Genomic DNA, 15,659 nt, shown 5'->3' with positions numbered 1-15,659 from the left:
ACTGCTTATTCTCCCACATCCTCTTCCTTCCCCATCCTCTGTCTCAAGGCTGGAAGGGAGAAATTACTCTTCTCCCAGCTTTTCCATGCTCTTCCCAAAGCATTCGTTTTCCAACTTCAAGCACAGTATCTCCCCTTCGAGGCCTCAGCAGTCTTGCTCTATCCACTCAATTCCTTTTCACTGCCATGTGTCAACTTTTTTTTTTTCTCACACATAGACTTGGTCACATGTTTCAGAGTCCTCTGTGCTAACCCACACCGTTGATGATACAGTCATTCCTTAAGCCTCAGTGTACCTTGGCCACATTGTCTTCAGGGACCCTGCTTTCCCTTTTTATTCGGTAACTCACATCAAGGATCAGACCCTTCATTTTATCATAAGAGGCAAAAACTTAAATATCTTAGTCTCTGACCAAGTACTCAGGTATTTATTGATTGTAACTCAATAGGGATGATCAAAACAAACATACTCTCAATTGGAGCTTACTATAACTTCTTCCTTACCTTTCTTCCTCTCCTACTCGTTTCCTAATAAACCTATTCATTCTTAATGATGTTTCCTGTTCTTTGACTTCTCTGGTTTCTTCTCCTCTTGCCTTCACCTCCTCATTTAATCCAAGAATCTGTATATGAAGTTATCACCAGCATGCTCTCTTTCATCCACCTTGTCATTATGCTCTATCCATTCTGCAAGCTTAAAATCCTGTATTCATTATTAAATCTCCCTTTTCTCTCCTACCTGAGTTATTAAACACAGCAGGAAAATACTTTAATGAAAAGGATTGATGCTTTGTATATATGCATGGTTTTTCTTCTAGTCTCCACTGGGTTTTTACATCTCAACAAGTTTTTATTCTTGATTTGCTCATTCCCCTGTTTCTTTAGTGACTATTCCAAAAACGAGCGTTTTCATTCGGTCCATCACTCAGTAGCGGACCTCACCTTCTGTTTCACCAAGAAGACAGAGGCCACTAAACATGAACTCAACTTTTTAGCCCCTCATCTGCACACTTAAGGCTGCCCTTATCTTCCTACTTCTCCAGTACTTAGACATCAGCCATCCTTTGCTTTTTCCCCTCTTTAGTTTCTGTCTCTATTCCTTCTCCTCAGATGTCTTTATTCTGATAATAGGTATGTTCTTGGCTCTTTCAATTGGGGAAAGAAGAAGGAAAAGAAAGAAAACTACCTTTTGAGCCACAGTCTGCCTCTTGCTGCTCCCTGTAACCTGCTACTTGTTCTCTTCACAGCCAAGATTTTCTATGTGTAGTTAATATGTTTTGCACTTTTTTTCTCTAAGCCCTTTTTTTTGCGTCTACCACTCCCTTTTAGTTGTTTAACATTGGTCTGTAGCCCAGTTGTCAAATGCAAAAGACTCTCTTTGGACCTTACTTTATTCTACTTCTCTATGGATATTTGAAATTCATTATTGCTTCGTTCAGTTGCCTTGCACTCTCAGACTTCCTCTCAGTATATATACTTTCCTTGGTGGACCTTATCTACATTCATTTCATCGGCTACCATCATGTGATGGTAAGTCTCATATCTTTCTCTCCACCTAAGAGAGATGATATGGAGCCTAACTGTCTAAATAAAAATCCTAGTTCCACCACTTACTAGTCTTGTAACCATGGGTGAAGTAATTAACTTACCTGTGCCTCAGTTTCTTTTTTTATAAAATGGGAATGATAACACCACTTACTTCTTAGGGTTATTGTGAGCATTACCTGAGTTAATATATGTAAAGCACTTAGGACACTGACTAGCATGTAGTAAGTACAATATAAATCTTGGTTGCTATCATTACTATCATTGTCATCTTGTTTGTTGAGCTCTGAATTCCTAGTCATCTGTTTTTGAAGACCACACAAGACACCTGACAAATCTCAAATAATCCATTAAGCTCTCAAGGGCCTCTTCTTCAGAATTGAGCACTCCTTCCTCTGCTACCTTGTATACACATACATTGTTTAATTTATCACACTTTACTATAATTATTCTTTATGTTATTTTTTTAACTAGATTGATCTCCATGAGGCCAGTAACTATTTTTTTCACTTAATTTCTCCAGCACTTAGGACAGAACCAGGCATATATTATATACTTCTTAAATATTCATGTGCCTGAGTGAGTATACTTAAAAGTCATAACTTGGCTAGATTATTACATTTGCCCTCTTATTCTAGTCTCCCTTTGTTTTAATATGTTCTCTTTTTGCCACCAAAATGATTTTTTGTTAACTAATTGCTTACAACTTCTGGTGATTCCTGATAGCTTAAAGGATAAAAATCTTGATTTCTTATCATATATACTAGGACCTCCTTAATATAGTTTCTGCCTAGTTTTCTAGCTTCATCTATTTCTGACCACCAGTTCAATCTACAGCAATATCAGCTGCTGGGTTTTTTTTTTTTTAAAATACATGTTTATTGATTTCAGAGAGGAAGGGACAGAGAGAGATAGAAACATCAATGATGAGAAAGAATCATTAATTAGCTGCCTCCTGCATGCCCCCGACTGGGAGATCAGCCTGCAACCCAGGCATGTGCCCTTGACCGGAATTGAACCTGGGACCCATCAGTCACCAGGCCGACACTCTATCCACTGAGCCAAACTGGCTAGGACTGATTTTTTTTTTTAACATTCCGTGGTGTCTCTGAGTTACTGCCAGCTTTATCCACATACATGGTATCCTGGTTGATAGAACCAGGCAAATGACCAGCCTTTCCTGTCCCTAGTGCTGCAAAATGTGAGTACCATATGGATAAAGGCACGGCAGTGAGCCCATTTGTGGTATCCTATTCTCGGGCTCTCTTCTTTGGTGAAATACAGCTTTTCATCATTTATTCCACAGTCTCTTTATTCTCCTCTATAGACTCTATCTCCATCCCCTTGAGAGCTCCCTTGATGAGATATCACTATTAATCGATTGTTCCAATATAGTACTTTCCTGCACTTCATCTTGTTGCTTTACTTAACACAACACTAATAGATTTGTAATTTTGGTTCATTATTTATACCTTTCTTTCCTTGCTGATATTTCTTTAAAAACTTTAATAGCTACATTGATGATACAACTGACAGCTTGATTTCTCAGTTCTTGGTCTTTCAGTCCTTTCTATGAAATCGACTTCTTCAGTTTTAATGATTTTTCTCCAGTCTACTTGACCATATTAGCCTTTGACAGAAATGGGAATTGCTGTACTTACAAGACTGTAAACTCATTGTTTCCTTCTTTGATTATAATCTCTTTGTACTTATTTGTTCCACTACTCATTCATTTAATAAATAGTTTTCAAGCACTATGCTAGTTCTAAGAATACAAGTTCTTCCCCATCCTCCCATTCTTTTACCAGAAAATTGTTGTCTTTATACTCCATTGGATAGTAGGGTTGGCAACTGTTGTCCACAAGACAAATGTGGCCCACTACCTGTTTTTGTACACAGTTTTATTGGAACATGGACTGCCCAATCTTTTATGTATTATCTTTCATGCTATAGTAGCAGAGTTGAGTAGTTGCAACAAAGACCACATGACTCACAAAGCCAAAAATGTTTACATCTGGCCTTTTACAGAAAGAGTATCAACTCCTGTTCTGTCCTAAAGTTCAGCCACTTTCACTTTGCCATTTTCTTGCTTTTCCTGTCTCACCTCAGCTACTATATTATAAAACTGGTTAAAGATTATAGAAATCAACTACTTAAACTAGCTTAAGCCAATAAGAGAAGTTATCATAGGGACATAGATGGCTAGCCTAATATGCTAATTGTCCCTCCGACTGTTTGACCAGTCGCTATGACACTCACTGACCACCAGGGGGCAGATGCTCTGACAGTAGGTTAGCTTACTCCTGGGGTCCAGCCGATATGGACTGGGTGAGATGGGCCGGACACACCCTGGAGCCCTCCCACAGTCCATCCCTGGCCCCAGTTGTGCACCGGTGGGGTCTCTTGGCCTGGCCTGTGCCCTCTCACAATCCAGGACCCCTCAGGGGATGTTGGAGAGCTGGTTTCAGCCCGATCCCTGCAGGCCAGACCAAGGGACCCTACTGGTGCACAAATCCGTGCATCAAGCCTCTAGTGCAGTGGTTCTCAACCTTCCTAATGCTGCGACCCTTTAGTACAGTTCCTCATGTTGTGGTGACCCCCAATTTCATTGTTACAAATTGAACATAATTAAAGCATAGTGATTAATCACAAAAACAATATATAATTATATATGTGTTTTCCGATGGTCTTAGGCGACCCCTGTGAAAGGGTTGTTCCACCCCCAAAGGGGTCGCGACCCACAGGTTGAGAACCGCTGCTCTAGTGGCATATATGAGCAGGATTGCAACTGGACATCAGAAAAGAACTAAAACCAGAAATTGGATCACTGTCAGAAGTTGAGAATTAACTCTGTCTTTGTGTCCTGTTTCTTTCTCCTTAGCAGAATAGTCTTTCCTCCTATGTTCACATGCTTTTGTTCCTTTAGTTTTTAGTTTCTGTCTTGATAGGTTACAATTCTAGTCACATTTAGGCTATTTCAGTTTCAATTCCAAATTCCTGGGAAAGATGCACTTTGAGTGAGCTATCTTACTCTAGAATTAGCTATGCTCACAAGATGGGAACATATATTGCAAGTATGGCAGATAACCCAGAAGGTGATTATAGCTACCAAATGCAGATCATTTGGGTAGTCATTTCTAGGCTGCTCCATGTAGAAGCCTAGACTCACTAATTTCTCTATCTGCTTGACCTATATATTTTTATGCCAGTACCTCTATTTTATTTACTTGAACAATATTTTACATTTTATGTCTGTTAAGATAATTCCTTCTTTTACATTCCTTTTCAGGATAACTAATTTTCTGCATTCTTGTTGGAATCTAGATTCATTGGGGTTTTTTTGTTGTTGTTTTATAGGATTTTGATTGTAATGCAGTTAGGTTCAGAGATTGGTTTGGGAAAAATGAAGATCCTTATAATATTGAATCTCTCAATCTCTCTGTTTAACTGTCTTTTATGTCCCTCAGAAAAATTTTGTGGATGATTTTTATGGATCTTACATTTTTCTTATTAGATTTATTTCTAGTTTATTTGTGATTTTTGTTATTACCGTGAAGAGCATATTTTAATTTTCTACATTTCTATAAAATGGCTTTTCTTGGTAGTAAGAAACAGTATCTATTTTATATGTTAGTGTTGTTATCGCTATTATATCCTAATTAATTATTTTAGGTAGATATATCATTTGCAAATAAATAATAATTTTTTCTTATTCCTTTTAAAACATCCTCTGGAATAATATCTATTGGGTAAACATGAAGAGACTTTCCCTTCTTACAAGAAATTTATAATCTAGTGAAACAGACAAGAATAAATTGTTAAAAGTTCAGTGTAATAATAGCTTTAATGGAGTTATGGACAAGGGCTAGTGATAAAAAACAGAACACCCAAATATGTCTAGTAGAAAGAGTGAAGGCTTTGTTGAAGAACTATTGCTTTGAATTGAATCTTAAAGAGTAATCAAGAGTAGCCCAGCTGGTGTGGCTCAGCGGTTGAGCCCTGACCCAGGAACCAAGAGGTTGTGGGTTCCATTCCCAGTCAGGGCACATGCGGCTGGATCCCCAGTAGGCGGTGTGCAGGAGGCAGCCAATTGATCATGTTTCTCTTACTCATCGATGTTTCTATCTGTCCCTCTCCCTTCCTCTCTCTAAAAATCAATAAAAACATATTTTAACATAAATAAATAAATAAAAATAGTAATCAAGAGTTTTCCAGGTAAATAATGTTGGGGGACATTTAGTAAACAAGATATGCAGTGAAATGGCATGAAAGATCATAACACAAGCAGTTTGTCCACTTAAATTATAGTAGAGTAATTAGCAGGATGAATTACAGTGTAGAAGTGGTGAGTATCATAGTGCAAAGAGCTTTGATTTGATCTTAGAAGTAGAGTGCTGGTGAATCTACAGATGGTGACATGAATAGAATTCCATTTTGTGATGATTTCTCTGGATTCAGTGAAGTAAATGTAGTGCGTATAGAGTGAGATGGTGGAAACATGGGTAACAATAACCTTAAACAGTTGACAAAGGAAGAGAAATCCATGAAGGAATTGTATTATAAAAGGTCTAAGAAGAAGTAGGGAGACAACTAAAGGGAGACAACTAAAAGAACATAATGATACAGAAACCTAAAACAGATAGTGTCAAGAAATGGGAGTGGTCATCAGTGTCAAATGCTGCTATAGGAAATAAGGACTGAAAAACATCCATTGTAATTTTACTCAAAAGTTATTGATGACTGAAGCAGAAACCAGATCTAACAGTAGGTTGTAGAATAGATTGAATGGGAACAGGTTGGGCATGGAAAACATAGTTAGGAAATGAAGAGCTACACCTAAGATTTTTTTCCCCAAAGATTGGCTTTCATCAGAGAAGGATTTCAGATTCAAGGTAAATGGTCATATTTGTATGTTGGTAGGAAGGTGTCAAAGAAGAATACAAATTGAAGAAAGAGGAAAAAATGCTACTAATTAAACAAGTTCCCAGAGGCAAGTGGAATCAAGAGAGGGTAGATGGATTAGCCTTGGATAGGAATGGGATATATATTAATGTACAATTGCAGATAATTTTATAGATAGGGGGCAGAAAGTTGAAGGAGTTTTCCTATCCTTTTTAATTGTGTGAAGGAAAAACAGTCCATTGAATTTGAGAGAGAACACTGTAAGTAGCCTAAGTAAAAGTAAAGTTTCTAGTAATTTGTATAGGGAATAAAGTGTGTGTGGGGTTTTTTTTTTAGAATAAAATAACTTAATGACTGATTTGGATTAAGTGAAAAAATTCAAAGATGAATTCACAGAAGACTAAAAAGTTGAGAGAAAAGGGGAACTCTAAAAAGGAAATTGTTTAAGCCAAATTTATACTTAGTAGTGACTGAAACTTCTAGTAAAGTTATCCAACAGGCAGCAAGAGATAGAAATCAGGAAAGAAGTCAGTATGATACTCAGTTATATCATAGACCATTATGTTATCTTTCCTCTAACACAGTGGTCGGCAAACTGCGGCTCGCGAGCCACATGCGGCTCTTTGGCCCCTTGAGTGTGGCTCTTCCACAAAATACCGACTTCTGCACATGGGCCACGAAGTTTCAATCACACTGTACATATGCACCCACACGTGGTATCTTGGCTATGCATGCCAAAGTCCAGTAATTGAGCATATGATGAAGTTTTCAAGGAAACAGCCCTTGAATCAAAACAGCCCAGATTTTTTTGAAACTGATTTGTTTTTTGAAATTGTGATTTGTTGTTGGTGAAGTCATAAGCTATCACAGACTACTCTTTTTCTTTGTTTCTTCTATTAGTTCTGACCATGTCCCTTTATATTTATTTTATTCTGTCTTTCTATATTAATGGACTTCATGTCACTTCAATCTATCATTATTTTTGTTAAAAGCCATTTTCTGTCTTGATACAGGAACTGCTTTTTATTTAATATTTTCTTTATCATATTATTTTCTTTCTCCATTTATATTTATTGTCCATTCCATTTAGTAGGAGGCTTCATATCTTATCTCTGAATCCTGGCTCATTACACAATGCCTGGAATACTCTTTATTGTAATAAATAAATTCTTATTAATGAATGAATTTTTGCTTTCCCTTGTTTTTGTCTTTTATCTTTTTCAGTATCATTTTATGGTTCCTTTCTGTCAGTTATTTGGTCTACTCACTTTATAATAATGCTATCTCATTCTAAATTTTCCTGAACCTACTGTTTTTTCCCATTTTATTCTTTCTTCCTTCGTAGACCAGTTCATCCCACCACTACTTGTTTTAATTCTTTGTTTATTCACCTTACTTTGCATAATTTACTATTGATTTACCAGTCCTTTCTCTTAACTCTTCTTGCTCCTGCAGACTCATTCTTTGCCTCATAAACACTCTTTTCATACCTGTTCTCCAAGAAAAACATTTCATGCCCTAACCAGTTTGGCTCAGTGGATAGAGCATCAGCCTGCGGACTCAGGGGTCCCAGGTTCGATTCCGGTCAAGGGCATGTACCTTGGTTGCGGGCACATCCCCAGTGGGGAGTGTGCAGGAGGCAGCTGATCGATGTTTCTCTCTCATTGATGTTTCTAACTTTCTATCCCTCTCCCTTCCTCTCTGTAAAAAATCAATAAAATATATTTTTAAAAAAAAAGAAAGAAAACCATTTCATTGCATCAGATAACTAATACTCAATAATAGTAATTATGTAGTTTATACTCTTTACCAAGTAATGGGTACTGTTCTAAAATCTTTGTGTATATGAACTAATGTAATCCTCAAACAATATTGTGAGGTAGTAAACTACATTTGATATAGTAGATTAATTTATCTTAATTTGATTTATCTGAATTATCTAATTTTTCTGACAGTTTCTCCTTAATAGAAAAGAACTTGGCTGATGTTTCTGTTTTCTATTTATTATTCTAGATGTTTTAAACAGAGATAAGGATGAGGAACCAACTGTGAAACAAGAAATTGAGGAAATTGAGGAAGAAATGGAATCAAAGGGTATAATAGTTACAAGAATCAAAAGTGAAACTGACCAGGATCCCATGTGTAGAGAAACCTTTGAACTTGTTGGTAGGTTAGATAAACAGAGAGGAATCTTCTTATGGGAAATACCAAGGGAATCTTTGACCCAGGAACAAAGAATGTTCAGAGGAAACACTAACATTATTCGTAAGAGACCTAACTCAGAAGAGAAATGCCATAAATGTGAAGAATGTGGAAAGGGTTTTGTCCGCAAGGCCCATTTCATTCAACATCAACGGGTCCATACTGGTGAGAAACCGTTTCAATGCAATGAATGTGGGAAAAGTTTTAGTCGCAGTTCATTTGTTATTGAACATCAGAGAATTCACACTGGAGAAAGGCCCTATGAGTGTAACTACTGTGGAAAAACCTTTAGTGTGAGCTCAACCCTTATTAGACATCAGAGAATCCACACTGGAGAGAGACCCTATCAGTGTAATCAGTGTAAACAGAGCTTCAGCCAGAGAAGGAGCCTTGTTAAACATCAGAGGATTCACACAGGTGAGAAACCCCATAAGTGTAGTGACTGTGGGAAAGCCTTTAGTTGGAAGTCACACCTTATTGAGCATCAAAGAACTCACACTGGTGAAAAACCTTATCACTGTACCAAATGTAAAAAAAGCTTTAGCCGAAATTCATTACTAGTTGAACATCAGAGAATTCACACTGGAGAAAGACCCCATAAATGTGGTGAATGTGGGAAAGCCTTTAGATTAAGTACATACCTTATACAACACCAAAAAATCCACACTGGTGAGAAGCCTTTTCTTTGTATTGAATGTGGAAAAAGCTTCAGTCGGAGCTCATTCCTTATTGAACATCAGAGGATCCATACAGGTGAAAGACCTTATCAGTGCAAAGAGTGCGGGAAAAGCTTCAGTCAACTTTGCAACCTTACTCGTCATCAGAGAATCCACACAGGAGATAAACCCCATAAGTGTAAGGAATGTGGAAAAGCCTTTAGTAGAAGCTCAGGTCTCATTCAGCATCAGAGAATTCACACCAGAGAGAAGACATATTCATACAATGAAACTAAGGAAAGCTTTGATCCAAATTGCAGTCTTGTTTTACAGCAGGAAGTCTTCCCTAAGGAAAAATCTTATAAATGTGATGAATGTGGGAAAACTTTTAGTGTCAGTGCTCATCTTGTACAACATCAAAGAATCCACACTGGTGAAAAACCCTACTTATGTACTGTGTGTGGGAAAAGCTTCAGTCGGAGCTCATTTCTTATCGAACATCAGAGAATCCACACTGGTGAGAGACCCTATCGATGTAGACAGTGTGGCAAAAGCTTTAGTCAACTTTGTAATCTTATTCGACATCAGGGTGTTCACACAGGTAATAAACCCCATAAATGTGATGAATGTGGAAAAGCCTTTAGCCGGAACTCAGGCCTTATTCAGCATCAGAGAATACACACAGGAGAGAAACCTTATAAGTGTGAGAAGTGCGACAAAAGTTTTAGTCAACAGCGCAGCCTTGTCAACCATCAGAAGATCCATGCAGAAATGAAAACCCAAGAAACCCATGAATGTGATGCTTGCGGCGAAGCCTTCAATTGCCGCATATCTCTTATTCAGCATCAAAAATTGCATACTACATGGATGCAGTAAATGTAGAGAAATATTTAAGCTTAGTTGGACTTGAGACTAGCTTACCCAAGTGCAGTTTCAACATTGCTCAATATGAGTCAGATTTAGTAAGAAAGGAAAGTATCTTTGGCCTTAGGCAAATGGTTTCTAGAGATTCTGTGAATAGTGGACAACCAGCTGCCCACAGGCATTTTTCATTACTCTTTGTTTTGATGACTCAGTAATTTATGCATCTTTTTTAAACAAATCTTTCAGGTTAAACCTGGGCTCAGAGCATTTGGTTATAATAATGAAGGGAGAATGACAAAGTTGCATTGATACAAGGGAGCTAGAACCACTCATGTTAGAAAACTAGAATAATTCTTCAGAGACCTCTGCCACCATCTTATATGGTAGTTCTTTCGGTTCTATGATATGTTTGGCTAAGCATGCCAAAGTCCAGTAATTGAGCATATGATGAAGTTTTCAAGGAAACAGCCCAGATTTTTTGAAACTGATTTGTTTTTTGAGATTGTTTTGTTGTTTTTTTGAAACAATTTTTTGTCATTGTTTAAGCCAGTTATTTGGCATGTGAGTTACAAGAAAGCAGTTCCAATGCCTCATGGTTCTCAGAAATGTGAAATGAGTGGACCATTAATTTTACATGTTAAGATTATGTAACAAACCTAGCAAAGGTGTTACCAAGGAATCTTTGGCAGTGCCTTTTTTTTCCCAAAAAAAATGGGCCCAAAAAGGTGGAGGAAGACACTATTCTTTTTGTGTCCTCCCATCTGTGAAAGATTTGTAACCCTATACAAATAATCGTATTCCTTCACTACCAGTAGCATGTGAAAGTGTACATATTTTGATTGCCAAGAATTGAAAATAAAGAGACCTGGAGTCTATGTTAGAAAGCTGAGATATTTTGGTATTGCTTTGGTTTTTATAGTAACTAGACTTTGCATGCAGTTTTAAAATTCTTATTTCTGGTTCTAGGGCTTTCCTTAGTTAAAGGTTACTATAAACCTATTAATTCATCTGTTCTAATCATTAAACCTGTTTTGTTTTGTTTTTTGCTTTGTGTAAGAGTTCTTTGTTACTATAGTGTAACATCTATCCTGTCAAATATATTACTATGTTTAAATATTAGAATCAAGATTTAAAGGAAATTGCTCTACCTGTGAGATAGTAGAGATATCCAGAGGTCATTGGAGTTGTGGACATGATACACAGGGAAGATATCTGGGCTATAAATTTACTTAGGATTCCCAAGTGTTTAGACACAGAAATGAATTAAGATTTAACAAGAGGATAAAGTAAATAAAATAAAATGAATGAATGAATCAAAAAATGGAATCCCAAGGCCCACTCTTGTTTATTGGGTGGGCAAGATGTGAAAGAAACTGAGGGAGTTTCCAGAAGTATGGAAAACCCAATATGTAGTGATAGTTGCTATAGGAAAATGGCCTAGAAGGATACTGAGGAGATATCAGTGAGGGGTTGAAGAGTATCCTTTAGATAATAGAATGTCAATGAGTTCTATAAGAGCAGTTTTCAAATTTGGAAAGAACCAGTTTTCAGGGGGTTAAGTAATGTCTGGAGAGTCTAAATCAGTTCCCAAATACTATCAATTCATGACTTCTACATTCAAATGGTAAAAAGGATAATAAAGTGTCTTTGTAAACAAGTTAAATTGATTAAAGACCTTAATTCTGAAATTATGCCCCCTGCTTTTTTAATTTAAAAAGTTCTTTTACAAAATATTAGTAATTTTAGGTGATGATCTGTTGAATATATGTCTCTGTAGGTTTAAAAAAATTGGCAACCTTTTTTCAATTATTCTTCTTACCCACCTAATTTTATTGGTCTATAGCAGTGGTCAGCAAACTGCGGCTCTTTGGCCCCTTGAGTGTGGCTCTTCCACAAAATACCACCTGCGGGGGCGCACGTACAGTGCGATTGAAACTTCGTGGCCCATGCGCAGAAGTTGGTATTTTGTGGAAGAGCCACACTCAAGGGGCCAAAGAGCTTCATGTGGCTCGCGAGCCGCAGTTTGCCGACCAGGGGTCTATAGTAAGGAGTAAAAGGTAGATTGTGAATATAAAGAGGCGTGTGGATCAAGATTAAAGAAAAATTTGAGTATTTTTCCATTCTGAACAGAGAGCCACTTGAGGGAGGTTGAAGATAAAGGAAAGCATGTGGACATTGATTGTTATAATCTAAAATTAATTCTAGCACTAATGGAAGAATTTTATTTGGAGATTTTCTTCCTCCAATTTGATAGAAAAAGAGAACAGATTTAGAAATAGAGTGTGCATGACATGACCTGTTTTCAAAAAATAGTCATATTCATCTTTTGAGAGTCAGGGAAAGAAGAGGGGTAGGCACTGATAGGGGTGGAGTTAAGAGCCTCATTGATAATAAAAGTTTGAAGTACAATGGGGAGAATGGAAGACTTGGGGATGATGGCTTGTGGGGTTTTGTATAGGGCCCAGTTGAAATAAAGGACTATGAACTTTTAATGGAATTGCTCAAATTCCTTGTTGAAATAACACATGGGACAATTTTGAAAGAAAATTTAGAGTTAAAATAGATGAAGCAAAATACTAGTAGATTTATTCAGGTTCTTTAGAGAATCAGCCAATAAACCAAAAGCATATATAGGTAAGCAGATGCTGGGTGGGTGGGTGGATGAGTAGGTAGATAGATTAGATAGATGATAGATAGGTAGATAGATGATAGATAGATAGAATAGGAATTGGCTCCTGTGAATATGGAGGCTAAGAACTCCCACAATGTGCCTGCCATCTGTAAGCTAGAGAACCATGAAAGCCAAAGGTATAATTCAGACTGAGTTCAGAGACCCTAAAACCAGGAGCTTTTTATAAAGACTGGAGGAAATGCTCTAGTTTAGGCAGAGCAAATTTGTTCTTCCTCCACCTTTTTGTTGGTTTCAGGCCCTCAATGAATTAGATGATGCCCACCAACATTGGTAAAGGCGATCTTTATTCAGTTTACAGATTCAAATGCAAATTTCTTTCAGAAGCACCATCACAGACACACCCAGAAAAAATGTTTACCAGCATTCCTTAGCCAAGTCAAGTTGAAAAAATTAACCATCACAGTGGGTAACATAAAACAACCAGGAAAAAGGAGTCCTTGGTGGTGAAGGAAAAAAAATGGAAATCACTGTAAATATTCCATTTCTCTGTAATTTTGATGAGTGAGGCATTTCACTTTCATCTGTCTTCCTAGGAGGATGTCAGCAAATCTAGGCATACCCAGTTGAGCATGATACATGCACTATAAATTTCAACTTTTTCTGTAGTCCATCTATTACAGTCACTGTTCCTAATCAGTATTTGATACCTTTCACCTTCTCTGTCTCCTTCAAAAGTGGTGGCCTTGGGTGGTTGATGGCGGTGGGTAGATCGGCTTCTTTTTAATTAAAGTCATCTCTATTACCATGATGCATGGACAAATAGGGCAAATATTTAATGTCCAAATACTATAAGTTCAATTAACATGTATTTTTAAAATACCCTCTAGGTGCTATATTAATGCAATAAGTTTTAGTTGCATCAAACAGTCCTTTATCCTCTAGGAGATGAAGGAGTAACTAGTAAGCCAAATGTATTCCATAGAGTACAGACTGGGAGAAAATCACCTAACTTTCCAAAACAGTTCTAACACATCTCGCACAAATAAGACAGAGTGCGTATCTCTGCCTGTACTATCTCCTGTTCAGAAGTGGAGTTCTCAAGAACTTTTTTCATGTCTGTCCAATGGCTGTGATAAACTTCCACGTCACAGGACAGTCATTGCATTCCTGGAAACAAGAAGTGCATTCTGATTTCTTTGGCCTGTAAATTCCCCCAAAGTAAAACCAGGGCAGGCCAAGGAAAAGTTTCAAGTGGCTGCAGAGAGATGACTTGCGCTTGGCTATCTTAGGAGGGCAGGGTAGATTTCTCTGACACCTGAGCTCTCAGGTTGCAGCCTAGCACTGGTTGTTCTACCCGCTGGGAGAATTGGTGCTATGTTTAAAATATGCTCCGTTTCATTGTACCACCGTGCTCCAAGAGCTGAGTCTGTATGTATGTAAGCCTCTTTTTAAGAACTAGATGTAGAATTATTTTGAATTTTCATTTGTCCCAGTACTTGCCTCCCAAGTTGAAATAAAAGAGAGACATTATTAGGATGGCAAATGGCTATGTTGCATAAGGAGAAATTCGTTGTTTTCCTCTGATGATGTCATGTCCACTCACCAACTTTTACCAACAAGGGGCTAAGCCCTATGCTATTATACACACTTAGCTGGCTTCCAGTTTCCTCCCAATCTTCTATATTCTAAACAATAATTTTTAGCAATACTCTTTTATCATGTTATTCCCTGTGCAAGAATTATTCACATTTCCCTATTTCTCATTTCATCGAGGCAAGATTTTCCATAATATCTCTGCCCAAGCTCCCTTTCTCCTACTGTGCCACTCCGCTTGGTCTCACCATTCTAGTCAAATTCCCCACAATATCCTCAACATGTATAATCTGTACTCTTGTCAGGACACAGCTAATTCATCTCCACTCTCAAGTGCCTTTATCATTCTTCAAGAGCCCACTGACAGGGGAAAATATTTATTCACAACTTACGTATCTGGCACTGTACATAGAATATTGCTAACCTCACAACAGCCCTGTTTTACAGATGAGGAACAGGGCTCAGAGAGAGGAAGTATGTTTCCCAAGATCATACAAAAAAACTACCTGCAACTCATCTTTGTAAAGCATTCCTTCCCTTTTGACCTCAGCACTGGCCTATGCCTCTGCGGTTTAGCACATTATTGTGTGCCATTATGTTTCCTAATTGTGTCCTTGTTTTCCTCATCTCAATGGTAAGCATAGAAGGACCCTGTAGTATCTTTACAGGGCAAAGCGTACAGTAAGTGCTGAATGGATACTTGACTGATTTTATATGTTTACGTATATTGATGCCCAGTACTGTTAGGCTATTTTAGAAGGCTTGGGACAGATTGTGTTACAGCCAGAAAAATATGTTTATTTGAGTAATGGAAAGAGACCTGTGTCTGGCTATGTTGAGCTTTGCTGTTATTCCTATCTCTTAATTCATCCTCTAGAAAATGGGCTTAGGTAGGGAATTGGTAGCATTGCATGAGTCCTCAGGCTCTATTGAGCATGGATAATTCACCTGGTACCCTAAAAGTGTGGCAGGTATTGTTCTAAGGGCAGGTCCACAATTCTTTATCTGAAAGTCTTGAGGACTTTGCAAATCACACTGGTCTCACCTACTGGTTTTGTGACCTTGAGCAACTTCCTTAGCATACTGGACCCCAGAGGCTGATATTCTCATCGTTACAGTCAGCTTCTGCTTCTGTTAAATTCACATTATGAATCGTCCCATCTCGTTTTTGTAAAGCATGATGTAGACTCATATGTGAAACTAGGCTCTTCCTATCAAGAAGACACATATCTTTAGATTACTTAATATCTCTCCTTAAAAGTCCTT

General features: G+C 37.7%; 1 protein-coding gene across 9 annotated transcripts in view; it reads left to right on the top strand.

The window, feature by feature from the left end:
* ZNF189 (zinc finger protein 189) overlaps positions 1-15,659 on the top strand; it is a 32,320-nt gene that overhangs the window by 1,545 nt on the left and 15,116 nt on the right. For 5 of the 9 annotated variants that reach the window (XM_023753318.1, XM_014455227.2, XM_023753319.1 and 2 more), the window contains exon 3: positions 8,460-8,813. The exons of 1 other annotated variant lie outside the window; for it this stretch is intronic. In XM_023753318.1, coding sequence (XP_023609086.1) covers positions 8,460-8,813 — 354 coding nt within the window. Of the gene's footprint in view, positions 1-8,459; positions 11,214-15,659 lie in introns of those variants that run through there. 3 more of the 9 variants (XM_006088080.3, XM_006088079.3, XM_006088078.3) reach the window with 1 other exon arrangement.

This window comes from Myotis lucifugus, unplaced genomic scaffold (genome assembly GCF_000147115.1).
Source record: "Myotis lucifugus unplaced genomic scaffold, Myoluc2.0 scaffold_43, whole genome shotgun sequence".
Classification (NCBI taxonomy): domain Eukaryota; kingdom Metazoa; phylum Chordata; class Mammalia; order Chiroptera; family Vespertilionidae; genus Myotis; species Myotis lucifugus.
This window is presented reverse-complemented; position numbering and strand designations above follow the sequence as displayed.